At 46.4% G+C, this 24699-nt stretch overlaps 9 protein-coding genes across 9 annotated transcripts, besides 2 other annotated features; 7 read left to right on the forward strand and 2 right to left on the reverse strand.

Moving 5' to 3' along the window:
* Positions 1-1769: 1769 nt before the first annotated feature.
* On the forward strand, positions 1770-6189 carry TSTA_028420 (stress response protein Nst1, putative; the record flags this gene model as incomplete). Its single annotated transcript, XM_002479943.1, has 5 exons — positions 1770-3003; positions 3063-3307; positions 3370-5032; positions 5096-5191; positions 5243-6189. The coding sequence occupies 5 exons, from the start codon at positions 1770-1772 to the stop codon at positions 5692-5694; spliced, it is 3690 nt and encodes a 1229-aa protein (XP_002479988.1). The 3' UTR covers positions 5695-6189.
* Positions 2725-2843: a microsatellite.
* A 384-nt stretch (positions 6190-6573) lies between the features above and the next one.
* Positions 6574-9602, forward strand: TSTA_028430 (vacuolar sorting protein 35; the record flags this gene model as incomplete). The annotated part of the gene is made up of 6 exons (XM_002479944.1): positions 6574-6710; positions 6826-7463; positions 7526-8003; positions 8071-8542; positions 8593-9141; positions 9193-9602. The coding sequence occupies 6 exons, from the start codon at positions 6574-6576 to the stop codon at positions 9508-9510; spliced, it is 2592 nt and encodes an 863-aa protein (XP_002479989.1). The 3' UTR covers positions 9511-9602.
* A 982-nt stretch (positions 9603-10584) lies between these two features.
* TSTA_028440 (transcription factor TFIIIC complex subunit Tfc6, putative) lies at positions 10585-13020 on the forward strand (the record flags this gene model as incomplete). Its single annotated transcript, XM_002479945.1, has 2 exons — positions 10585-12088; positions 12149-13020. 2 exons carry the CDS (start codon positions 10585-10587, stop codon positions 13018-13020), a joined length of 2376 nt encoding a protein of 791 aa, XP_002479990.1.
* Positions 10804-10834: a microsatellite.
* A 139-nt stretch (positions 13021-13159) lies between the features above and the next one.
* Positions 13160-13765, reverse strand: TSTA_028450 (uncharacterized protein; the record flags this gene model as incomplete). The annotated part of the gene is made up of 2 exons (XM_002479946.1): positions 13615-13765; positions 13160-13560 (listed from the first exon to the last, which is right to left on the reverse strand). The coding sequence occupies exons 1-2, from the start codon at positions 13628-13630 to the stop codon at positions 13160-13162; spliced, it is 417 nt and encodes a 138-aa protein (XP_002479991.1). The 5' UTR covers positions 13631-13765.
* A 783-nt stretch (positions 13766-14548) lies between these two features.
* TSTA_028460 (uncharacterized protein) lies at positions 14549-15317 on the forward strand (the record flags this gene model as incomplete). Its single annotated transcript, XM_002479947.1, has 2 exons — positions 14549-14886; positions 15009-15317. The coding sequence occupies exons 1-2, from the start codon at positions 14725-14727 to the stop codon at positions 15315-15317; spliced, it is 471 nt and encodes a 156-aa protein (XP_002479992.1). The 5' UTR covers positions 14549-14724.
* Positions 15318-18926: 3609 nt separating this feature from the next.
* TSTA_028470 (uncharacterized protein) lies at positions 18927-20254 on the forward strand (the record flags this gene model as incomplete). The annotated part of the gene is made up of 3 exons (XM_002479948.1): positions 18927-19020; positions 19060-19262; positions 19321-20254. The coding sequence occupies 3 exons, from the start codon at positions 18927-18929 to the stop codon at positions 20173-20175; spliced, it is 1152 nt and encodes a 383-aa protein (XP_002479993.1). The 3' UTR covers positions 20176-20254.
* A 96-nt stretch (positions 20255-20350) lies between these two features.
* TSTA_028480 (uncharacterized protein) lies at positions 20351-22512 on the forward strand. The gene is made up of 2 exons (XM_002479949.1): positions 20351-20530; positions 20595-22512. Exons 1-2 carry the CDS (start codon positions 20474-20476, stop codon positions 21621-21623), a joined length of 1086 nt encoding a protein of 361 aa, XP_002479994.1. The 5' UTR covers positions 20351-20473; the 3' UTR covers positions 21624-22512.
* TSTA_028490 (dolichol-phosphate mannosyltransferase, putative) lies at positions 21603-22868 on the reverse strand. The gene is made up of 2 exons (XM_002479950.1): positions 22613-22868; positions 21603-22555 (listed from the first exon to the last, which is right to left on the reverse strand). The coding sequence occupies exons 1-2, from the start codon at positions 22711-22713 to the stop codon at positions 21922-21924; spliced, it is 735 nt and encodes a 244-aa protein (XP_002479995.1). The 5' UTR covers positions 22714-22868; the 3' UTR covers positions 21603-21921.
* A 138-nt stretch (positions 22869-23006) lies between these two features.
* TSTA_028500 (uncharacterized protein) lies at positions 23007-24590 on the forward strand (the record flags this gene model as incomplete). Its single annotated transcript, XM_002479951.1, has 4 exons — positions 23007-23052; positions 23122-23170; positions 23222-24320; positions 24396-24590. 4 exons carry the CDS (start codon positions 23007-23009, stop codon positions 24588-24590), a joined length of 1389 nt encoding a protein of 462 aa, XP_002479996.1.
* Between the last annotated feature and the right edge of the window lie 109 nt (positions 24591-24699).

The following is a 24699-nucleotide window of genomic DNA, read 5'->3' on the forward strand; positions in this document are numbered from 1 at the left end:
CTTTTGCGAAGACTTGCCCACCAATGGTAATTGTCGACGCCGTAAAACATAGCAATTACTGGTGTCATGGTTTTCCATATATATAGGCTGAACCACGGCTTTGTTGGGATCCTTTGCAGGAGCGTTGTAGTCAGATTTTACATCATATTGTCAATACCGGAGATCCTAAATCTTTGCTCGACCAGACTGTATATGTTAGATATGCGTTATGACAACCCAGCTCGAAGAAGTACAAGCAGAGTGCTTGCCTTGCCTGCATAGACCACGCGAGTCTTGATGATATTTCCCTCCGGCGAAGACTCACACCTCAAACTCTGCTGCATCAAAGCATTGTATGCTTCGCAGGTCCTGGGTCACGATAGCACCGAGGTCCATGCGGCAAATCAAACAGCAGGAAAACGACGGCCCCGTTGCGTAGAAAGGGGGTGATCATGCTATCCATATGAGGGTCTCTGAGGCTGTTTAAATAACCCCGGCGTTGAGTAGGTAATGTCACGATGATACGCCGATTGTTGCCTAAATAGAACCTCGCAATGGAAATTCATTCACTGGTTTTTGAAGTTGTCGCTACCATGATGCGATGACCTTCAGGAGTCGTAAATCAGCTCTCAATCGTTTTCCTATCCTTCAGAGCATCGAGAGCCGGACATTGCAGGCTTTGCCCATATGACAAGCAGAGGGATTGCCACCTCTGCATCACTTGGCACCTCATCCCCGAGCTCTTCTAGAGGGATTATCTGGAGAATTATCCCATACAGTCTAAAATCTAGCGTTAGAGTTCCGTGGGGTCCCGGGTAGGCTATTCTGTATTCAGCTTAGCGACGTCTTCTGCCACCGCCTTGCGGTAAGCAATGGTTAGTCATACAGTTATACCTCGTTATAACGAAAGGCGCCTTGGTGGTGCACTAAAGCACCTTCCACTCCACGACATTCCCATACAGCAGATCCCGGCTATAGCGAAACAAGTCTACGAATCTCCGTTGCTTCAGTACTTATAGGTGCAAAAGAGCATTCTAGAAACCAGTATTAACTAGATTAAATTATAGTATTGAAAGTGCATTCTATCTCTCAATCAAATTGGCTTCTAGTCTATTGGATTAGATCCGATAAGTCTTTCTGTCCGTTGAAGCCATTTCCTACTATACGAGAGAGCCCACAGTCAGCTAGCTAGTATGCATTTGATATCCGATTGAACACAGGTTGTCCCATATTTGAGCATACATGTCTTTTCTACATGTATTTGCAGTCTGTAGGAGCATACAACGTGAAAGGACGCATCAAGGTACTTGTCGATTTGGTTTTACCGCGGGCGGCACTTGGGCCAATCAGAAAGTCAGGAAGGTCAGGGCCCGCGCCAAACCAACCATCCCGTTTGGTCTTCTCCGTTCGTCTCTCTGCCCTGTGTCTTTCTCAAGAATTCACAGAAGGGGTGTTGTCAGTCCTGCTTCCTTTTCTTGCTTCAAAATTACTTTGTCGTGATGAGCAGGTTTTGACAAACAGTCATTCTTCTCAATCTCATCGCCAGCCCTTTCGAGACTGGCTGTTTTTATCCGCAACCCACCCGCGGCTTGGAGAATCTTCCCCTCCACCACCGAACCCTTTGTTACATCGTCACCTCACCAACTACAGTCGACGCTTTCTTACATACAATTTGTACTCGAGAAGGTATCTATACTTGTTCGAGAACAATTTTTGGGAAGGAATTAGCTCCTCTTTTCGTGTATCAAGACACTGCGGACCAGGATTAATTGCATATCAGAGAAAGCGGCATGTCTGCTGCCCTTCACCGACCACCAGTTACCGCCCACGTCCTAGCGAGTACGAAAACAAAGCAACCATCAACTGTACGAAGCACACCAGCCTCGGTTCCTACACAACTAAATCGGTCGGCGAGCGAGAATAGCAGTAGACCAGAATCAGATACCATGGCGCCTCCAGTGAATCGTAAGAAGCAGAAGAGGCGACAGAAGCAGGCAGCTCGACTTGCAGCTGAGCAACAAGATCACACTGCGGAGCACTTGACGAATGCATCAGATCAGGCGCAGTATAACAACAAGGACCAGTCCGACGCTGACGATGGGGAGGTCTATGATCATGATGATATCGACGATGACGAGGATATTAACCATTCTAGGCTCATAACGAATGGCAACGGGATGACAAAGACCTCCAAATCAAAGAAGAAGAAGAAATCCAAGACTACGTCCGCTACTCAGAAACTGGCCGAGGAAAGTTCTACGTCTCTTTCTGCACCGTCTGCGACGACAGGTCGGCCACAACCCCCACAACCTACGTCAAGCAGTCAATCGATCAAAAAGCCCAAGGATCGCATATGGAATACATCTACTCAAGAGGAGCGTGAGAACATCAAGAAATTTTGGCTTGAGCTTGGCGAGGACGAACGAAGGGCTTTGGTCAAGGTGGAAAAGGATGCCGTGTTGAAGAAGATGAAGGAGCAGCAAAAGCATTCGTGTAGTTGCACCGTTTGTGGGCGGAAGCGGACGGCGATTGAAGAGGAGCTAGAGGTATTGTACGATGCATACTATGAGGAACTCGAACAATACGCCAATAACAACCAGGGCACTTTCGAGAATGGTGCTCCTATCGTTCCTCCGCCACGACTGTACCATCATAATCTTCATTCGTTTAGCCGTCATACACATCGGCATACGCATTCTCATCCTCACTCCCACGCCCACCCTCATTCGCATTCGCATATTCATGATCATCATCATGATCATCACCATGATCACCACGATCATCACGACCACGATCACCATGACCATGACCATAATCATGACCACGACCATGGTCATCATCACCATCATCACCACTCCCATCACGGCCGAGTGCACGAGATACCCGAAGACGAAGACGACTTAGAAGACGAGTATGATGAAGAGGACGATGAAGAAGAGCCATATAGCGATGATGAATTGGACGACGATAGCCACGGGGAGCGAGCCGATTTCTTCGCCTTTGGAAATAGTCTCACGGTAAAAGGTTTGTTCATACTGTCAAGTCTTGTCCAAAGGCCTTTTTGATATCTAACTCTCGCCTAGATGGTATATTAACTGTCGCCGATGACCTGCTAAAGAATGACGGGAAACATTTCATTGATATGATGGAACAACTAGCCGAGCGCCGAATGCAGCGCGAGGAAGACACGCAATATGGAATGGTAGCTGCACATCAATCTTACCACGCAGGACATAACCACGGCCCCCTGGATGAAGACGATTATGATGACGAAGAAGAGGAGGATTATGACAGTCAGGAGGAAGAAGACTACGAGGACGATGAAATGGTTAGTCACAAGGTTGGGTATGCTGGGGAAAAGAAGAACTCTACTAACTTTGACCTGTGAAGGATACGATGACCGAGGAACAACGTATGGAAGAAGGAAGGCGAATGTTTCAAATATTTGCTGCTCGAATGTTCGAACAACGAGTGTTAACCGCATATCGAGAGAAAGTCGCGCAGCAACGACAAGAATTGCTCCTACAGGAATTGATGGAAGAGCAAACCCTGAACGAACAACGGTCAGCAAAGAAAGCTCGCGAGGCGCAAAAGAAGAAAGATAGGAAGAAGCAGCAGAAACAAGCCCGCGAGGAGGAGAAAGCTCGAAAGGATGCCGAAAAAGCTGCCGAAGAAGCAGCAGCTCGTGCACTCGAAGCGAAGAAGCTGGAGGAACAGAAGCGCAAGAAAGAAGAGCTGCGAAAGAAGAAAGAGGCCGAGAAGAAAGCCCAAGAAGAGGAGCGTTTGCGCAAGGAAGCTGAGAAGCAGAAACGGCTCCAAGAAGAACGTGAACGCCAAGCTGAGATTGAGCGCAAACAAAAGGAACAGAAGGAGCGCGAACGAAAGAAGCGTGAAGAAGCTAAGAGAAAAGAGCGAGAGGAGCGTGAAGCTAAGGAAAAGGAACTAAGGGATAAGAAAGCCAAAGAGGAGCAGGAGCGCAAGCAACGTGAAGAGCAAGCCATGCGCATCATAGAGCAAACGGCCAAAGAGAACAGTCAATCACAGTCTTCACAGTCTGTGCTGCCTCCCAAGCGAGTATCACAACCGACCTCGGGTACTGGATTCGTCCCTCCTGGATTCCAAAGTCCTCAAGCCGCGCCCGTCGCCAGTTCCCCGCATTTCCAAGTCGCGACACCTATCGTCCACAAGGCCTCAACTCCTGCTCGTCCACGTCAACCCTCGCAGCAAGGATCACACGCGTCATCTCCAAGGTCTCAAACAACGAGCGGTCCTGAACCTCTTTCCTCAGTATCGCCGCAGAGCTTGCACTTATCGCAGCCATCAAGTACGCCTCTCAGCTCATCAGGCAAGCTTGGTCTCTCCCAACAGCCTATCCTGCATCACCCTCAGCCTTCAGCACCTCTATCACCCTTGAGTAGCGCCACTAGGTCTCATACTATGGGTTATCCACCTGTCAACGGGCTGCCAGCTCACCCTCCTCCTGGAATGCCTGGAATAGCGACGCGTCCTGTTGGCAACGAGAACATGACAATGTATCCTCCTCATTCTGGGCCTGTTGGTAGCCAGTACAGAGGCTTCGCCACACCAAATGGGGTTCTCTTACCTCCAGGAATTGGCGGTACTCGCCCAATGCCAATCCCCAATCGCGGGTTCCCTCCTCTTGATCCAGGCCACAATCTGGCGTTTGGCGGTCAAGTACCTGGACCTGGCGTGATTTCATCCGTTCCACCCACAGGAAGACCTACCGCACACTCTCGTCAAGCGTCAGGATCGTTCGATAGACCACCCGTTGATGGCCAAGCTGTGAATGCCCCAATCTCTCGCCCAACACCAATTAAGCGGCCCTCGAGCCCTCAGAAGGGAGATGGGCGGATACACGACTCAGATGTCGATGATTTGAGTGCTCAGTTGGGTAGTAGCGCGTTGCTCGATGACTCAGATATACCGTTCTCCACGACCCTCTCACAGTCCCTTCCAGGGGCTCCAGTTCCAAGTGGATTCGGGCTATCTCGTGCGAGCTTCGGTGCACCACCCTTTCCAGACCCATTAAGTTGTGAGTATCCTTGCCTCCGGTCTATCCTATAATTGAGTAGTTGCACTAACATTTATTCTCCAGCTGCAAAACACCCTAGCTTTTCTGGCCAGGGAAGCAGCAACTGGGCAACTCAGAGTCCATTTGGAGTGCCGTTCCCAACATCTTGGAACGCGGCAGGTGAGTTTCTCTGGGAACCCATGTTACATGCATATGCTAATATTAGATCAGGTGTCTCTTGGCCTAACCGACCCTTCGGCAATCGTACATCTCGACCTGTGGCTATTCGGTTGCTCGTCATCCAGGCAATCAAGCATCTAAGCTCCATGAGCCCTGCGAAATTCGCTCCTGGGTTCTATGAAGTCAATCGTCTTCTCCGTCAAGTCGAACAGCTGAATTCACTCAATGATCCACCCATTACACTGAACGAAATAATGGACATCTGTGATACAGAAGGTAACTCACAAAACGGAGGTGGAACGTTCATCATCAAAGAGGATGGAAAGGGCGCTCGTTATGTCAAGTTCGAGCCAGACAGTGCCAGCCCTATGTCTAGTCATCGTGGTAGTTTTGTTCCCGGAGACATTGGAAGTCCTGTCCCTGCTCACAGCCTGCCAGCCCCTTTTGGCGGGGTTGGGGCAGCACCTGGTGTCCGACAGTACTCATCTCCAACGACTTTCTAGTCAACCGCTTCCTTCTTCCCAGTTCTTCATCTCCTCGCATTCGCAGGCGAGCGCCAACTCGCGAAAAGCATCCAGGCGTCATGTTTCACGTCCGTCCTATCTTCCTGGGTTTTCGGGGTACCCCATGCTTTTGGGTTTACGATTGTTTTTATCATATCTCTTTCTCCCTTTTCTTCTCTTCTTCTAGGGCCTTTCTTGGATGTCTAGTGGTACAATGCATTCCACAACTTCCTTTTCTGTTTTGTTTCTTAACGCAGCACCATGCCATCAGCTTTGTGGAGTTCTTTTCTTTTCAAAGGTTTCTTATTTGAGTGGGATCATGCTTTTTTCACCTGTTTGTGTACGTCTTTTTTCTTTCCATTATCGATGCTGTTCTATTTCAGTTTTGCTCCTCGAACAAGCCCGACTACGGGCTCGTGGTATTTTTGTATTGTAGGTAGCTACCATAGGTAGTTTTGACTGGGCGGAATTACCAACGAAGGAAGCGTCATGGGGCAAGCTGTTCTACGAAGCCTGTCTCCATATCATCTATATTTTGATGTCCTCCCATAGACTGTAGGGTTTATAGCTTACTTAGCCATTTATAAGAAATTGATGAAGTCGAGAGATTGCATCACCGTGGAGAGACTAGCGCGGCTGCTTGTGAGTGGCTGAGCGGATACCCAACGGCGGACAGCTCGTGCTCCTTCCTGACTCCAGATCAATCAACATCACCACCTCCACAACCCCAATTCTTGCTCTTCTTTTACGAATACCGAATGCGGTACTTCCTGGACTCGCATTACAAAGAGCCAGTTAATTTCTCATTGATTCACCGTCGTTCCTTGCTAAATCCCATCGGTGCGCTATTCGTGTGCGGACTGCACGCAAGCCCCCAGCATGTCTACCACGCCCACCCCCGCCGAAGACCAGGGCCGGCTTCTTGAAGAGGCTCTGGGAGTGGTACGACAACAGTCGCATATGATGCGAAAATGCCTCGAAACACCTGGCAAGCTCATGGACGCTTTGAAATGCGCGTATGTGTTCCGGTCTTTTCATGCGTCGAGGCTACTCAGGCAGCCGCTTTTTGCTACTCTCATGATTGCTTGTTCCTGAGTCTGATTTTACTGACATGTCAATTGGTTAATGCAGATCGACGTTTGTATCAGAGCTACGCACGTCAAGTCTGGGACCAAAACAATACTATGAGTTATACATGGCCGTTTTTGATGCATTGCGACATCTCTCCGTCTATCTGCGCGAAAGCCATCCGGTCAACCACCTCGCGGACCTGTACGAACTGGTCCAGTACGCCGGTAACATAATACCACGTCTGTATCTTATGATCACTGTGGGAACAGTCTATATGTCAATTGAAGATGCCCCCGTCAAGGAGATCATGAAGGATATGATGGAAATGAGTCGTGGTGTTCAGCACCCCGTTCGCGGATTATTCCTGAGATATTACCTATCAGGCCAGGCAAGAGATCATCTACCGGAAGGTACTGGTGACGGTCCACAAGGGAATATCCAAGACTCGATCAGTTTTGTGTTGACCAACTTCGTCGAAATGAATAAGCTTTGGGTTCGGTTACAGCACCAGGGCCATTCTCGGGAGCGTGAGAAGAGAATGCAAGAACGAAAGGAGTTGGAACTGCTCGTGGGAAGCAATATTGTTAGATTGAGCCAATTGGTGGATTTGGAAACCTACAAAAACACCATCTTGCCGCCTTTGTTGGAGCAAGTTGTTCAATGCCGGGATGTGTTGGCGCAGGAATATTTACTGGAAGGTAAGCATAACGGAAATCTCATTCGCTGGTTCCCTGCAAGAAAGTTATTGACATGTGGAAAGTTATCACAAAGGTCTTCCCGGACGAATATCACCTTCACACTTTGGATCTATTACTCTCAAATATTGCTCGCCTGAATCCGTATGTTGATATGAAGAAGATAGTTATCGGTCTCATGGATCGACTCTCTTCGTATGCCATTAAGGATACAGACCAGACAGACGATCCGTCAAAGAAAAAGGAACAAGAAGAGGAAGCAGTTGCAAAACTGCTAGAGAACTTCAAGTTAGCGGAGGAGAAGAAGCCCGAGAGACCCAGGGTAGAACAGACCCAGGAGAATGGTGCTGTATCCGAGGAACCGACTGCTGCACCGGAAAGCAGCAAATCGCCTGAAGAGCAAGACACCAATGGAGTTGAAGTACCGGTGGAGACCAAGCTCTTCGAAACTTTCTACGAGCAAGTTGTGAACCTGATCAAATCGAGAGGTTTGCCCATTCAAGACACAATCGCCCTGCTGGTGTCTCTAATTAACCTTGCTCTGTAAGTTAAGCTTCTTTTGCAGTCTACCTTTGTCTACCCTTTCAATATGGTTAACACGAGGTTGCAGGAACATCTATCCAGAGAAACTCGAATATGTTGATCAAGTATTAGATTATGCATCTCAGAAAGTGGCTGAACATGCGGATCAGGCTGATTTACACTCGGCGCCAGCCCAGCAAAATTTGCTGAATTTACTTCTCGCTCCGGTTCGGCTATACGTTTCAATATTCACAGCCCTTGCATTGCCTCACTACGTCCCACTCCTGACTTCTCAGTCATATCCTACACGTAGAGCTGTTGCAACAGAAGTCATTAAGAATATACTCACGAACAAAACTCCTATCACAAGCTCAGAGAACCTGGATAGAATTCTTCAAGTTCTTAAAGTTTTGATCAAAGAGGGAGCACCTCATCCTGCAGGATATCCCGGTGTTCATCCCCAGCGACGAGGTGAGACGGACGAGACAATCGAGGAACAAGGGTGGTTGGCACGATTGGTGCATCTTATCAAAGGACCAGACAATGATACACAACTCAAGGTACTTTTAGTTTTTTCAAGAAAGAGAGTTGTTTGCTGACATGTCAAAAGCTTTTGCAAGCAATCAGGACTGCTTATGCAGAAGGAAATGAACGGGTTAGATACACAACTCCTGCGATAATTACAGTCTCGCTGCGTTTGGCTCGGCAGCTTAAATCTCGAGAACACTACGACGATAACTGGCAATCTCAGTCCTCAACATTACACCGGTTCATGCACTCATGTATCAGCAATCTCTACCAGCGAGTCAATAGTCCTGGATGCGCCGACTTGTCCTTGCGCCTGTTTATAATGTGTGGCGAAGTTGCTGACCAAACCGGTTTTGAGGAAGTTAGCTATGAGTTCTTTGCACAAGCTTTCACTATCTACGAGGATGCTATCAGTGATTCTCGAGCACAGTTCCAAGCTGTCTGCATCATTGCTAGTGCTCTTCACAACTCCAGAGGCTTCTCGAAGGAGAATTATGATACTCTGATTACGAAAGTGGCATTGCATGGAAGCAAACTGCTGAAGAAGCCGGATCAATGCCGAGCTGTCTATCTGGCCAGTCATTTGTGGTGGGTGGTGGAAAATTCTCAGAGGGAAGAAGATCCAAAAACGGTACGTACTTTTGAAACGATTGGAATGAATCAAAGCTTACGAATAGTATAGCTCTACCGCGATGGGAAACGTGTCCTCGAATGTCTGCAACGTGCTCTTCGCGTTGCAGATGCATGTATGGACACTGCTGTTTCCGTGGAACTCTTTGTGGAAATCCTCAACAGATACGTTTACTATTTCGATCAGCAAAATGAGACTGTGACGACGAAGTACTTGAACGGGTTGATTGAGTTGATACACTCGAACCTACAAAGTAATGAAGGAGAAGCGAATCCCAGTCTCGAGAATCCGAAACGTCATTTCCAGCGTACACTTGAGTATATTCGATCGAGGGATTATGAGGGTGTTGTGACGGAGGCGAGGCAGTAGTTAATAGTTATACGTGTAATATCTTTCTTATGTCATGTATCAAATGAATATACAGTAGCTACTCGTTAACGTTTTTTCGAAGTTTTGCGGCTATTTTGCCTAAGCAGATGACTTCGGCAAGGAGTCGGACCGAGACTGTCAGGATCAATGTTGAAGCACCAACACTCACCTATAACAAGAATCTGATTACCTTTTGAGACAGTCTATATTATCCAGGTTATTCTGGTCATTTTAAGAAATTCACCTTCTCATCTAGCTATTCCTTGTATCCTACCCGACCGCCAGAAGGTGCATTTGCAAAATCTCCCCGACATCATTTCCTGGAAAGCATCAAAGGCATTGGAATGAATGAACTTATTCAATGCGCTCATTCGCACACACCACATCACCTCCCGCAAAAAGATAGCCACTCTTCGCAAAGCTGCAGATGCATATAACTGCTACACCCTCCTCCGAACTAATGGTAGTCCCGGTGTGATGTACGTTGAGGCCTCAAGGAAAGAAGATGTTTCTGCTTGGGTAAATACGGTGCAGAGACTACGATATAAGAATTATCAGTTGGTTGCGAGGCCAGCTCATCTAGTAATTGAGAATCAAGGAGAGGGCCATGAGAAGAAAAGCCGAGAGGTTTCTGTTGAACCTGGGTTGAGAGAGATTGAGTCGATGAAGGAGTTTGCGATGATTATGGAGAGACGAGGAGTTCTGGCATGGTGGAGAAAGGGGATGGGATATGCACCGCGGTAATCTCTAGTAGAACCTGTGTTTATGTATCTGCTCGCATATAGCCACCATGCTGGTATCTCAAAATCTGTCATGACTGTTGTTTGTCATTGTTGATCGGTGATTAGCTAATAAAATACCGATATATTACACGATATTGGAGAATACATCACGAAAACCGTTACTATACGTAGTGGATCCTGTACGCTAACCAAATTCATCATCCCTCGCGAACCATCTTCTTTCGTACATCCATTTTGAATACTAATGACAATTCGACAAGCGTATAGAAGCGAGCAAACGCATAAAATTAATTTCATGGTCAATGCGCACGTTAATTCAGCCTAGTTGACTATGCCACCACGGAGATCAACACGCCGCGGCGCTACCCGCAAAAGTTATACAGAAGATGCATTTGAAGCAATCGGATTGGAGGATGACGAAGGACCCGGAGAATCAACTTCACCCAAAGAACCACCGGATAAATCGAGGAAACGTCGGAGAGATGAGTCAGATGACGAGTTCAATGAAGAAGATGCAGCCGCAGCTTCGGCTGAAGAGGAGTATTTGAAGGAGGAGGATGAAGAAGAAGAAGAAGAAGAAGCTGACGACGATCTCAAAGATGAAGCCGCCGGGGATATCAATGGTGGCGGTGGCGCTGACGTTACACCTGCTGCTAAGCTCTCAAAGTTGTCGATTGCTGGTAGTCGTGGTAGTCGCACCCCTACCAGTAACACTGCTAGGCTTAGAAGAGACGATGGGTCAACTCTCTTCAAGCCGAATGATACCCATACTCGTGGCGCGTATAACCCGTCCGAACATGTTGGGAAATCAATGCATATTAAGCTATCGTTTGGTGTGGATAATCGCGATCTTCTTGCAGCAACAGCAGCGAGAACGCAGTGGTCTCTGGGGATCGATGCTACATTTCCTACAAGAGCGTCGTTAGAAAGGGTGCCCAGTGCTGATGAATACGGCCCTGGAGCGACACATGGAATATCGGCTGAAGAACTCGAGCGTGAAGCTACTGAAGCATGGGATTGGTATTATGATGCTGATCATGGATCTAGGTTCAGAAAGAGACAGCGAGTGGAAAGGATTGATAGGCAGCGAGTGGAGCAGAAGTTTCTATATAAACCACGCAAAACCAGCCACAAGATCATATACGGACCAAGCGAAAATTTAGCGACGGCTCATTTGCGTCAATATGAGTCGCTAAATTTTGGAGATGCATGGAAATATCGCGATGAAACGCATAAGACTGGTAATACGGTTGACGCCACGAAGAAGGGCAAGGGGCGACCTAAAAAAGTGTCAGAAGATCTCCACTCTCCACGTGTGATTGAAGCAATTGAAGACGAATCTTCCGGAGCTCAAACAGGTCAAAGACGAAAAAATCGGTATGGATGGATATTGAATCTCTCCGGAAAAGTGCAGGCGTTGGGTTGGGCCCCGAATCAAGATGGATTGACACAATATCTTGCAGTGTCAGTGCCAATCAGCCCTGAACAAGAGATGCAGCATGATCCTCCTGAACCGCCTGTTGCATCTCGCGCTTTCTCTGTTTCTCCACCGTATCCAGGAGCCATACAAATTTGGTCCTTTAATACTGAGGAGCGGAGGGACGGTATCATCAAGACGGTAGACATTAATAGCAGGCCAAAGTTACAGCAAGTTCTGTGTATGGAATTTGGGAACATAAGAAAGATTCGTTGGTGTCCATTTCCTCGAAGACAACGTGACAAGGACATTGATAGTCGCAGACATGACTTGGGGTTGCTAGCCTGTGTTTTTTCAGATGGTCGAACCAGAATTATTGATGTCAAGGTGGACAGAGATGCGGAAACCACAGAGTATCGTAAGTTCCACAAATTTCAGTAAGAATAGACTGTATCATACTGATTCTTATGGATGTTAGTCCAGGTCAACTCCGCCGCATTCACTGCTATACCCTCGCCTACCATCTCAAGTTGTATGGCCTGGCTATCACCTACCGATATAGCAATTGGCTGCGCGAACGGCTGGGTCGCTGTATACAATATCGCAACGTATCAGACTACACCAAGCTCCCGTGGACAGGAAGACGAGCCTGTTCCTTATATGTATATTCCCATTCACTCAACATATATCACCAACATCGAAACGGCATATCCTCAACATCCACATCTCATATCTACGGTATCAATGGACGGAAATACAAGGCTTACCTCTCTACTCGACCCGATCAAGGACGTAGTAGATACACAAAGACAACGTCTAGGAACAATGCAGATATCCTACTACCCTCATTTTCAAGCATTTGTGTCAAGTGACGAGAATGACTTTGTCCGCGGCCTATCCATTCGTCGATTCTATACTTCTACCGCTATCGGAAAGGTCCCGAGCACGATAACGACCATTGCAAGTGGCAGTCGCTGGCACCCATCTGTCATGTTGGGATGTACGGAAGGTTCTATATGGTGCCTTAACCCTCTTCGTAGATTTATGCATGCCAAGGAGTCACATTTTCACGCGAGGTGGTTTCTGCATGAATGGGCCGCTGGGAAGGATGATCAAACCCCTAATACGAGTCGATTTACGGATGACTTGGAAGTGGAAAGTCTGAGTTTAGTACGAAATGCAAAGGAGGGAACGAAGATTGTGAATGGTGTGATGACTATTACGATATATGACGAGGAACAGCATGTTGTTGCTGTTGACTGGAATCCTAATCAGCATTGTGCTGGTTGGGCAGCTGCTGGTATGGGATCGGGATTGGTGCGAGTAGAAGATTTGGCGATGTTTCATTAACTGCATACCATAAAACAAACACCCATGTTAATGTAATAGGAAGATAGGCCGGGATGACTTCGAAACTCCCTTTCAAACTAGTCATACCATGAGTATTTTGCTCTCAGAGCAACAGTGTACCTCCAACGACAACCCATTCTCATGTAGCAGGAGATACACCACCAGTCTCCTTCTCAATCTTATCCTCAGTCGTCACTTCTTTCTCGGCATCATCATGTTCATCCTTGTCATCCGCACATCGATCAACCCACTCTGCAACAGACTTCACCTGCTCAGCAATCTTCAACCACGAGCCAGCACCTCCCCGCCTATCCCGTCGATCCTCATCAGCCGACTCAAGCAACGATATGAATTCTTTCAAACATTGATTGCTGGTACGAATGTGGTCAAGTGCACGTCCCAGCTCGTGTTCGAGGAATTTGCCGCGTCGCAACATGGTTAGAGCTATGTTTGCCGATGCGACCGCGAGGGCTTCGTGGCGACGATTGAAATTTTCGTCATTGATGCTACTCTTTTTGGTAGCTGAGAAAGCAAGTTTGTCTTGGCTGAGGGTTACCTATAGTGCTAAAGATCGTAGCAGGGATGAGTGCTTACTGCCGTTATCGCCCATTTTGGCTGTAACTGATTTCGGGGCACTTAGGTTTGTTGATATATGCGCTGATAGATATTTGGCCACCGATGAAGGAAATAAGCGAGGTTGAGTAGATGCGATTAATCAAGGTGCTTGTGGTGAAGAGAGTATGTCAGTTCAACAAATAGAGGGAAGGAAGAAGTATCTTACCCTTGGTGGAAGTATACAAACAGAAGGAACAATCCGGCGTGATATGGCATCATTGCCCACAACAACATAGAGAAACCTTTCCCAATCATTAATAGGCAAATATATTATATACCGCAGAATACATATTTAAGTAACTATCAGAAACTCAGAGACTGATAAAGTTTTCAATAGTCTTTCTCACAAATGTGGTAGGTGCAAGTGGCTCGACCACTACATTGTCTATGAAATTGATCTGCCCTTCAATTTTAGCAAAGAAAACTGAGTCAAGCTGTCCTAATGGGTTTGTTTTGTTGGGAAAAGTAGTGTCATGGCCAAATGGTATACTGAGTACAAGCTAGACCATGATCGAGTCTCTCTAAAACGATGATTTGCATCTAATTAGATTAACTTTGAAAGACTTGCATGATATGTTTATATCTTAAAATTTTGTATCTCTTTCTCTGTCTGTGTCGCGTATACAAGGTTGCAACCCCATCTGCATAGTGCTCGGTAGGTTATTCTGTTTGGATATGCAGCTAATTTCAGTGTGGATCATTCAACGTTGCCTGATTGGCTGTTATCGTAACCCATGTGGCTGGGGGGATCAATCTGAAGGTTCCTGATAGATCCACCAATAGGACTCTTTATAATAAGCTCCCAGCCACCGACGGCCCCACTTTGATAAGATCCTCTGCCCCGCCATCTTTTTTATTTTTATCGCCGATAAAACTTACAGGTTCAAAGTTGACTTCTTAATGTTCCTTTCTCATTCCAAATTCCAGGAGATATGAATGCAATTCAATGACTAAAGGCTTGACTAGTACTACGTCCTGGTGATTTGATGATATCCATGAGAAACAAACTTCGATTTTAAAGTCCTCTCCTCTAGGAGCACGAAACGACTTCGTTCTACCTGCCACCCGAACACTAGAAGCTCTACGATCATGCACCTCCCCACCACGCTCTTTTTCCTTTCAGCAACCATCACTCTACCATACCGGGCGTTAGCATTACCAATATCGGAAGCAGAACAAGATGCCCACATCGTTGAGCGAAGGAGAGCTACATACTCAGTTGTTAATGTTGATGGCAGTGGGACGACAGCAGTGACTGTTACAGACACGGTTGTGCAAACGATAACAATGACAGATGTTGTATCAACATCTACTACAACTACAGTCGACAAAACGAGAACCGCGATTTCGATAGTACAGCCTGAGCCAACGAGGACGAATACTGTTACTGTGACGGTTACGGAGAGTACATCATCCCCTTTGACTACTTCCCCCCCGCCTACTCCCTCAACAATAACAACAACGACACTAATGCCACTCTCCTCAACGGCTCAGACGAGTCAGTCTTCACTCACGGCCCGCGCAAGTTCGACTTCCTCCAGATCGACCGCGCCTATACCAACCAGTTCACCGTCTCCATCCCAGACGCCTACCACGACAAGTACCTGGCCGTCATTAATCTCGTCATCATGGGCTCCATCCACGGGAATTCCCCCACCAGTTCCCGCGGAGCAAACCAATAGCCCTGTGTCTCCAATTTGGAGGTATAAGAAAGCGGATAACGACAAGAATATTGTCGTGAGACGATCGCTAGGTCATGGCCTTTGATACTTCGATATCGGCTCGGATGAACAAGCTATGATAATAAATCAGGCACTCAAAACTTCACTTCAATGAACATATTTATATCGTACAGATTGCTTGCATCACTCCTACTATGCGATATTGGCAATGTTAGAATCAGTTCATGTATAGGGATCACATACCCAGAATTGAATACGTGTATCTTGCTCAGAACCGTAGAATCATCTGTACATTTTCAGAATGCACCCTCTACTCGTAATTCCAACCGATGAAATTAGGTATCTAGAAGTCTTTACGGAAAATATTGTAGAAAATAGTCGACCAAGACAACTCAGCCCTATGTTGCCTAGGTGTGCTCCCCATACAAGTTCAAGACGAGCTTTGAAGCAAATGTATAAAGCTTACTAAAGGCAGATTAATCTTGAGACATCGCTCTCATTAATGACCTCAAAAGTGTTGACCTACCATTTCGTTGTGATCATTGCTTACCTAGGCATTTAGATTACCACTTGACTTCATCGAAGAAAGTCGAAGTATGCCCGTAGGACCCTAACTATCTCAACGGAGAATTCCTTATTTTTGGCATAGCGCCGATGCATGAGACTCGGTTTAACTCGGTTGAATTCGGACCGGTGCAACCGTGAATGGGATCTCGTTTATTATATCCTTTACATACCTATATACCATTGCACAGGCTCGTCTACTGACGTGATACAGATGAGATGAAATAGCAATCCAGTTAACCTTCTGTTCTTAGGTCAGGTTGCGGCATTTGCCATGTGAGTATTCACGAAGCCTTGTGGTACTTTATGAACAGATATGCGGCTACTTACGACGTCCAAAGGCTTGAGTGATGGACTGTGGCGGTCTACATCTTGTATGACCGGCAAGGGTGAGTTAGAGCAGTACCTTGACTAATCTAAGATGAGGGTCATGAAAGTAGGAGTGTACACATGTCATGTCGTGTCACCGTTTTCCTGCACCCTTTTTAGTTTGAAATTGAAAAGAAGGGTTGGGATGCATGACTTCAGGTCTTGCTAGGTGAAATAAAGAAGTTGGACCAGTCAAGAGAGGTTGAGAAACACCTGATTTTCCAATTATGCCTTAAGCTGGGACTCAATCATTCACATCTTGATATTCAAGCAAGGCTGAGAACCATGGATACACCAATAATTTTCAGTTAGTCAGAAGCTTGGTAGTCTTGCTTAGCTAGGTATGCTTTAGTTGCATATGTCAATTCCGGATTTAAGCTGAAATATCCCTCATATTCACCTATCGCCGCATTTTCAAATATCCAACACCGGAAGAGAGCTATACCTTGGTTCCTTTACTGGAAGGGCCTCGTATCCGAATGCAACATTGGAAGGATCTTAGGAGCTGAGTATTGCTTTCAACTAACGTAGGCCCTAGTCATTTATCTAAACGAGCCAACAAATATGTACTAGGAATCCTACTTGCTATGGGCATCTGCGGATCATTTAAATCTAATCGCTAGCCAAGTGAGGGTGGAAGGATCATTAACGTTGCATCTTTGGACAACTCATTTATCAAACTGACCTATCTTTGCTCATCGGCACTTCCGTGGGTGGATGTATTAGGTAGTGTTTGCAAGTATCAGGTAGCGAAGTTTTCAGGTGATTTGACCAGTACAATAATCAGCGCAACAAGGAGCCAAGGGTCAATGTCTAGTATAGTTCACTTTGGATGAAGATAGCGACCACGAATCCAGCATCCCTGATCGTATGATATCATAAAAATCGTTTCAATACCCTTGAGCTATACTCGCTTTTCAAGGCTTTCTAGTGGCTACTGTAGGGTGAAAGACGACCTTGAAAGCGTACGCACCCTGGCTTGGGGTCACCTGCGGGGGGCCTTACATTGATTAATGCTAACAACTACCTCCAGCGCTGTCCGGGAAAACTGTTATCCAGCCGTATAAGTGACCTCGAGATAAGCCAACCATTCAAAATAGCTGCCTAGGGGAGGTAATCCATCGACTACCTAAGTGAAGACCGAATATCTCCGCATCGTGATTGGCATCTGGACACATGGTGGCGCAATTAACTTGCATACTCCAGCATACCGACTGACACAGACACTATAATTATGGAGATGAAAGTCTGTACGGCCGCGTAGTACATCGCTAAAGATAGCTAATATCGGGATAAAAGCTGAAAAATGGATGGGTAACACAGAGATTTCCCTACGCATACGCAGAAGTAGAGTCGGGGAGGCTCTCTTAGGGCCTCATTTGCCGAAAACGGCAAGTGTTTTGCCATTTGTGCATACCTAGGCACACAGCCACCCTTTCTCCAACTTAGGAAGCATACGGCGTCCGTGGAGATAGACGTCACAAAGAGATAAGTATCTGGAATAATCTATTGACGGATTTTCCTGTAAATTAACACGTTGTACATATTACATTCATGGATGCATAACCTCCTAACATAACATGTACATACGTTTGGGGGCTGTTTTTCTGGAAGTCAGTCCAATGATGACGATGATGATTCGATCTACTCAATACGTTCTAGAATAATCCGCTTCACTTTTTCTAGTCCACATATGCGCCAGTTATGACTGCAATTAGTCATCGTGCAGTGTATAAACACATACGCATGTGCCAACTGGACGGCCTTGCACCCCAGCCCTAAGTACAGCGGGCGATCTGCTAAGAATGCCGGCCATCAAATAAATGACCGGTACGACAAGGCCGTCCGGGGATTGATGCTTTATGGCTGACGCGTCTCTTGACATCAACTGGGGCAGAAATGATGTTGGGATCTCGGATAAGAGCTATGAACATGCTTGCTATTTAATTGATGTTTCAGTATATTTGATCTTAGAGTTCTTCTACCTCCCCATGGCTGTGCCAGATATAGCAGACCATTCGGTTAGCTAGGTAGTACTTCGAAGCACGTGGCCTGGATAGTCATGGAGTAGTCGACTAAGAAATAAAAGAGTTTCTAAGTAGTGATATTGAGCATACACGAACACTTTACCTAGGTACGTGGAGACTAGTACAGAATCATCGCGAATCGGATATCTAGCCTTGTCACCATGTCTTTCATGACTGGAACTCAGTTGCTCCGATCTTCACCCCACCATATATTCTATATCTGCAACTAATGAGGAAGAAGCATTCTTGGTTCACTCCCTCGTTTAGCACACCCTGGTTCGAGGCGTTTTAGGAAGACGTTACGTCGAGTGTTAAAGTCGGTACCTAGCTAGGGTTGTGCAGTCTGTAAGGCCGACCGCCGCCATGCTACATTACAGAGTACTGTAAATACTACATCAAAGGATAGCTTACACAGGACCCCAGAGCTGAAAGTACAAAATGTCATCTGAGAACTGTGATTGGAAGCAATGGAAATAAGTATGATTCAGATGACTAGTTAAGTCTTGCCCTAGAGATTGCGCAATTCGAGAGCCTTATAAACAGGTACATCCGAGCCATGCGGCAATCACCTGAGATATTTTTGTAAATGATTGCACAAGACTGGAATATAATCTACGAGTCCCATATATCGTCTCATACATAGTAGGCAATGGCCCATACTCAAACACCCAAGCTTCGATCAGCATGCGACGCATGCCACGAAGCAAAAGTGAAATGTACAGGAGGGACACCATGTGTACATTGTAAGAATCACCACCAAAGTTGCCATTACAGCTTTGCAGCACGCATTGGAAAACCCAAAGGGAGTCGCAATCGGAAAACCCTAGCTCGCATGCAAGAAGCTGCCATTCATGCGGCGAAGAGTCAAACAAACTGTCCTACGCCTCCATATGCTTTTGAACCAGTCCCGCTCAGTATTTTGTCTAATTCCATTACTTCGACGCCAGAATGGCTTAATTCTAATCACCCGATACCTACCACGCAGGTGAGTCTGCAGTAATACTCTGGAATACTATTAAGGCATAAGTCTGACAGGGTTATAGCATACGCCTTACGTACCCTACACCTGGATATCACCGCAATCAACACCAACACCCCCAGAGAGCGTTGAGATTGACCTGAATGGATTGCAGTTGCATCATGACCTGTTAACCTATCAACAGCCAGCATCTCTAACAGCATCATTTAACCCCAACATGGACAGTTCACAACTTCCAACAACATCGACATGTACTGGGAATTCAAGTTTCCTTTCCCCGTTTCAAGAAACGAACAGCAGCTACCCTCCAATTTGGCAATCACATGTTGGCACATGTGATTGTTTCCACTGGCAGACTTCGAACTTGGTCTCACTCCATGCACTCAAGTCAACACCCGGCATAGTGCAGAGCAGCACATTTAACAATTCCTTGCAATGTATGGCCAGAACAATTTCTGCTTGTCAACGAACCTTATCATGCCAGTCGTGCGTAAAGAATTCGTCCACGATGTTCTTTCTTGCTGCATCCTTGCAGATGGTATCTGATCATCTCGAAGTTCATATATCCAATGAGCAGCTGGTAAATTCAGCGTCACTGCTTTCAACAACAAGCTCATTTTCGTCCTTCTCCTCAGTATCACATCCAAGGATTTCACGAGATCCACAGCCTGAGCAACAGAGAGCTATCTGGATGATGCAGATTCGTCACATGCTTATCAAGACCCATAATACGCTGAGAGACATTCGGGAACTTGTTGTCTTGAATCAACAGAAATCCTCTATAGACTCTGCGATTTCCGGGGTTGGAGAAATGGCACCAGGCTCTTCGAGTGATCCAGATTGTCTTTACCAGGTACTGGACAAACTTGAGGTTGGAATAGGGTCTCTGCTTGGTACTATTGGCCCACGGCAGGCTTAGAATGTGCCATTACAAATAGATTGCATATTATTAATAGTCATGAGATGAGTTCTTTCAAAAAAAGATTGTGGTTGTACCCAGCAAAATAGCCCGAAGCCCTAATAATACCCTAACCCTGAATAGGACCCACCTTTCCTTATCAAACGCTTCCTTGATGTAATCTTCCCTCCAGCAATCCTTCAAAACATCAACAACTTCTCAATAAGCATTCATACATTGAAGCTTCCAGCCATCAATATCTGTCTCAGATCTATTTCTGATAGCATTCTGCTGCCCACAGAGTCCTCACTCTCTCGCAATGGGTGGTTTTCATGGAGTCGTTGGAACCCAAGATACGGGAAAGGTTCATCACATTGTATGCATGTCTACATTCGTTCATATCGAACATATCCCAGAACATGGTTCTAATTTGCTTACAGACAGAAAGACTAGTCGCTTTTGAGTACATCGCACCCAATGCCCAAGAAAAGCCTCACAGTCTAGTCTTCATTGGCGGTCTTGGTGATGGCCTATGCACTGTGCCATACCTCAAAAGTCTTGCTACTGGCCTCGAATCCACAGAATGGGCACTATTTTCACTAATTTTGAACTCGTCATATGACATGTGGGGAACTGGTCGTCTGGGACAGGATGTTGAAGACATCGCTCAGGGCGTCGAGTACATCACTAAGTACAAGAAAGAATCCTTGGGGACAAGTCAGGCAGGACAGTCACCAAAGATTGTTATCATGGGTCACTCCACAGGTAGCCAGGACGTCTTGTATTACCTATGCTCTCCCAACCCAGTACCCACAGATACCGTTTTCGACAAGGGACTCCGCCACATTCAGCGACCTCCGTTAGACGGTGCAATTATGCAAGCTCCTGTCTCCGATCGTGAAGCAGTCTTGGACTTACTTACTGATGAAGAGGGAAAATTTCGTGATGCCGAGGGTGAAGGTCTATATGTGCAGCTCGTCGAAATGGCCAAGACATGCACCTATTCTTCAGGAAATGCATGCGATGTCATCTTACCTCTGTCGATGACTTCGAAGCTTGGATACCCCCCCGCACCACTTACAGCAAGGCGCTTCCTCAGCCTTGTTTCTCCAGATGGACCCGAAAACCCCGGTGAGGACGACCTCTTCAGCTCCGATTTGTCTGATAAACGGCTACAGGAGACATTTGGGATGATTGCGACCAGAGACCTGCTCAAAACAAAGCTTTTGGTTCTGTATTCAGGAAACGATGAATATTGCCCAAAGAAGGTGGATAAACTCAAGCTTCTCGAACGTTGGAGAGCAGCTTCGGATAAGACTTTCAAGAAAATATGGGACGATGAGAATAGCGGGATTATTCATGGTGCCTCACACAACATTGGCGGCGATGGCGAAGGGGAAGCCAGAGAGGACCTCGTCAATCGCGTCAAAGCATACTTGGAAGATGTTAAGGTATCAAAATCCGCATGATCGGAGTATTGGAAATCAAAGGCACTGCTCATACTGTCAGAAGCAATAGAAGGTAAATAATGTACACAAAATAAATCCACTAAGGTCGCAATCACAACAGATGAGAAAGTATGAGGACAAGTATAGTCGCAGAAATCCTTGGAGAAAGCAGAATAGGCTCGTCAGAAACATAGAGGGAGTGTTCGGGAAGAGAGCCTTAACGAGAAGATGATGAAACTATCCATCAAGCCTTAGACTCATTATCAGCAAGACAGCATTATAATAATAGTTATATGAGGAAATAGAGAAACAGTTCCAATTAGACCTTCAACCACAGCATGAAGACGCCCTTGAGATACCCTACAATCTCATCTCCACCAAGCTTACTATCTCCATACAGACGGTCAACGAAGGTGATGGGGCATTCTTCAACCTTGTAGCCGAGAGCCTTCGCGCGGACCATCATCTCCATCTGGAAGGAATACCCTTTGCTCTCTGTGCTTATGATGACCTTCTCCAAAACACTCTTCTTGTACAACCGGAAACTGCCCGTCAAATCGCTCACGCCGGGCATCAACATGACGTCCGCGATGAGATTGGCGCCTCGAGAAGTGAATTTCCGAATCAAATCCCACCCGTAGACACCACCTCGTAAGTCACCACGCTTTGCGTATCTCGTACCTGTCACAATATCCGCATTGGTTTCTTTCTGTATCTCGATCATTTTAGGGATGTATTTCGGGTGGTGACTGAAATCGGCATCCATGATAATCACGAAATTTCCTGTTGCAAATTGTAGACCGTGGACGTAGGCAGTTCCAAGACCGAGCTTGCCTGCTCGTGGCTTGAGGATGATGTGTTCGGTGCCCCAGACCTTTTGGAGTTGTTTTGCGACTTCTTGGGTGCCATCGGGGGAACCGTCGTCGACAATGATGACTTCCCAGTCGAGGTTGCTGATGCAAATAGTCAGCTCATGCTTCACAAGCAGTACAGTAACAGAGTGGTCTCACTTTTCTCGGAATGTCTTCTCAATAAGCCAGCAAATGATAGGTAGGTTCTTTCGTTCGTTATAGGTGGGAAGGATCACAGAGTATTTGTTTGTTTTGGCCATTGTGAATAAAGGGCGCACCACAACACTACTGGCTATTTGCTCTCTCAATGCAATCACTTCAATATAAAAGAGCTCAGCCCGAAACAAAGAAAGAAGCACACTAAACTGAGAAAGAGGAGTATTTGGAGGTGTTGTAATGAAGGCCAACTTGCAACATCTAAACAGGAGTATTGTTACACCGCCCGGCAGAATAGGTTCCACTCTGGAGATTGTTTAGCTTTATCTTCTCGAGCTTTCTGCCTACTCTGTACTATCATAACTGAATATTCTCATTCGCTGCGAGCGCCATCAATATGGCGAGCTCTGAGGGTCAAAAGCATCAACGCAATATTTCCAGATGTAAGATGGCAGCACAAGCATTTTGAATACTTTCTATTACAAGCACGCTAACATGCTCTTCCTAAATAGCCACACGACCGCGTGCATCAACCAAGGGGCCACTGGATCTAACTGACAAGTGCGTCTAACATCTTAACTTCTATTTGATCTTCCAACTGAATATTTTAAGTGAACCTGTATTGTCAGATGGCCCATTATCATCACCTCGGTCCCCCCAAAAATCCCAGCCACTACATCCCCGCTTCTCGCATGACACTGGTTCCCTCTCTCCTTCGAAACCCTTGGATCTTAGCCCATTGAGAGTTGAACTTGACAGTATACTCGCAAACTATGAGCACTCCGCAGTCGTCAAGAAGGATCTTTCATTCCTATTGCGCCCAGACATATACCATCCTCTCTCCCAACTCGAGATCCCTTCTATGTTTCGTTCTTCCTTCTACAATCCTTCGATAGGAGAGCCAATTGGGGCATCCATGGAGGTACTCAAGAAACAGCTTGCACAGGGTCATTTTCTGCTGGCAGCACATTTGAGTGCGAAGCTATTGACGTCTCCACTCATCGAACCTTCGGATGCAAACGTTATATTCACACTATTATATACGCGCTTGGCCTGTCTTGAGTTGACTGGTAATAGCGCATTTGCTGCACAAGAGTCCAAGTCCCTGGAAGATCTCAACTCGACATTCTATTATGTGGATTCTGATTTCAATGTGGAAAGTGATGTTCACGATCGCACCAGGCGGTCTTATCACATCGTTCCATGGCCCTTGCGCGTCCTTGCAGTTCGTCTTCAGAGCATTGCCTTTGGTGACTCGCGGAGAAGTATCACTGGCTTATATGAGCTCGCCTTTGAAGCCCGTATGGAACTTATGCAGCCAGGGCTAGATAAGACACAGAAAGAGATATGGAGGGATAGACTCTACGATCTTGGAATACGAACTGTCAATGCTCTTGTCGAGATGGGAGACCTTGACGCAGCCCGACGATCATTGAGCAATCTGGGGGATTCAGGAAACATTAAAAATAAAGCTAGATCTATCCTTCTAGCTTTGCGCATAGGGGATCTTACCCTTGCCAAGGACATATTGGAAAGATCTACGGAGCTGCAAGAGGGGATCTTGATACCTTTGACAACCATGGCTGAAGGTTCCTATGACGAGGCTGCTGGGCAGTGGAAGGCCTTGCTCGATAATCCGGCGGAATCCGCTAGACCAATGATCGTGCAGAATCTTGCTGTTTGCTTGTTATATACGGGTAAATTGAACGAGGTGCGTTCAACTAATTCATTTCCAGTGTTTTTCGTTAGTAACTGACGTGAAACCCCCGTTGGGTTCTATTCACAGTCTCGCTCACTTCTCGAGTCACTCGTCTCTGAGAATCATGCCTTCCAGAGTCTTACGTTTAATCTTGCGACGATCTATGAGCTATGTTGTGATAACCCGCAGAACCGGAAAATGAACTTGGGACAGATGGTATCTCAACAGACCCACCACGGAGAAATGAATCTCGATCGCACCAATGCGGATTTCAAGTTATGATGCAGATGACTTCAATGGAGTCTAATGATACAGTGAACCACAGCCACGCCTGAACACCGAAAGGAATACATCTTGTTTCCCATGATTAGAATACGAGAACGCCGTGTTG

The sequence above is a fragment of the Talaromyces stipitatus genome, genomic scaffold, assembly GCF_000003125.1.
Source record: "Talaromyces stipitatus ATCC 10500 scf_1105507295541 genomic scaffold, whole genome shotgun sequence".
NCBI classification, from domain to species: Eukaryota; Fungi; Ascomycota; class Eurotiomycetes; order Eurotiales; family Trichocomaceae; genus Talaromyces; species Talaromyces stipitatus.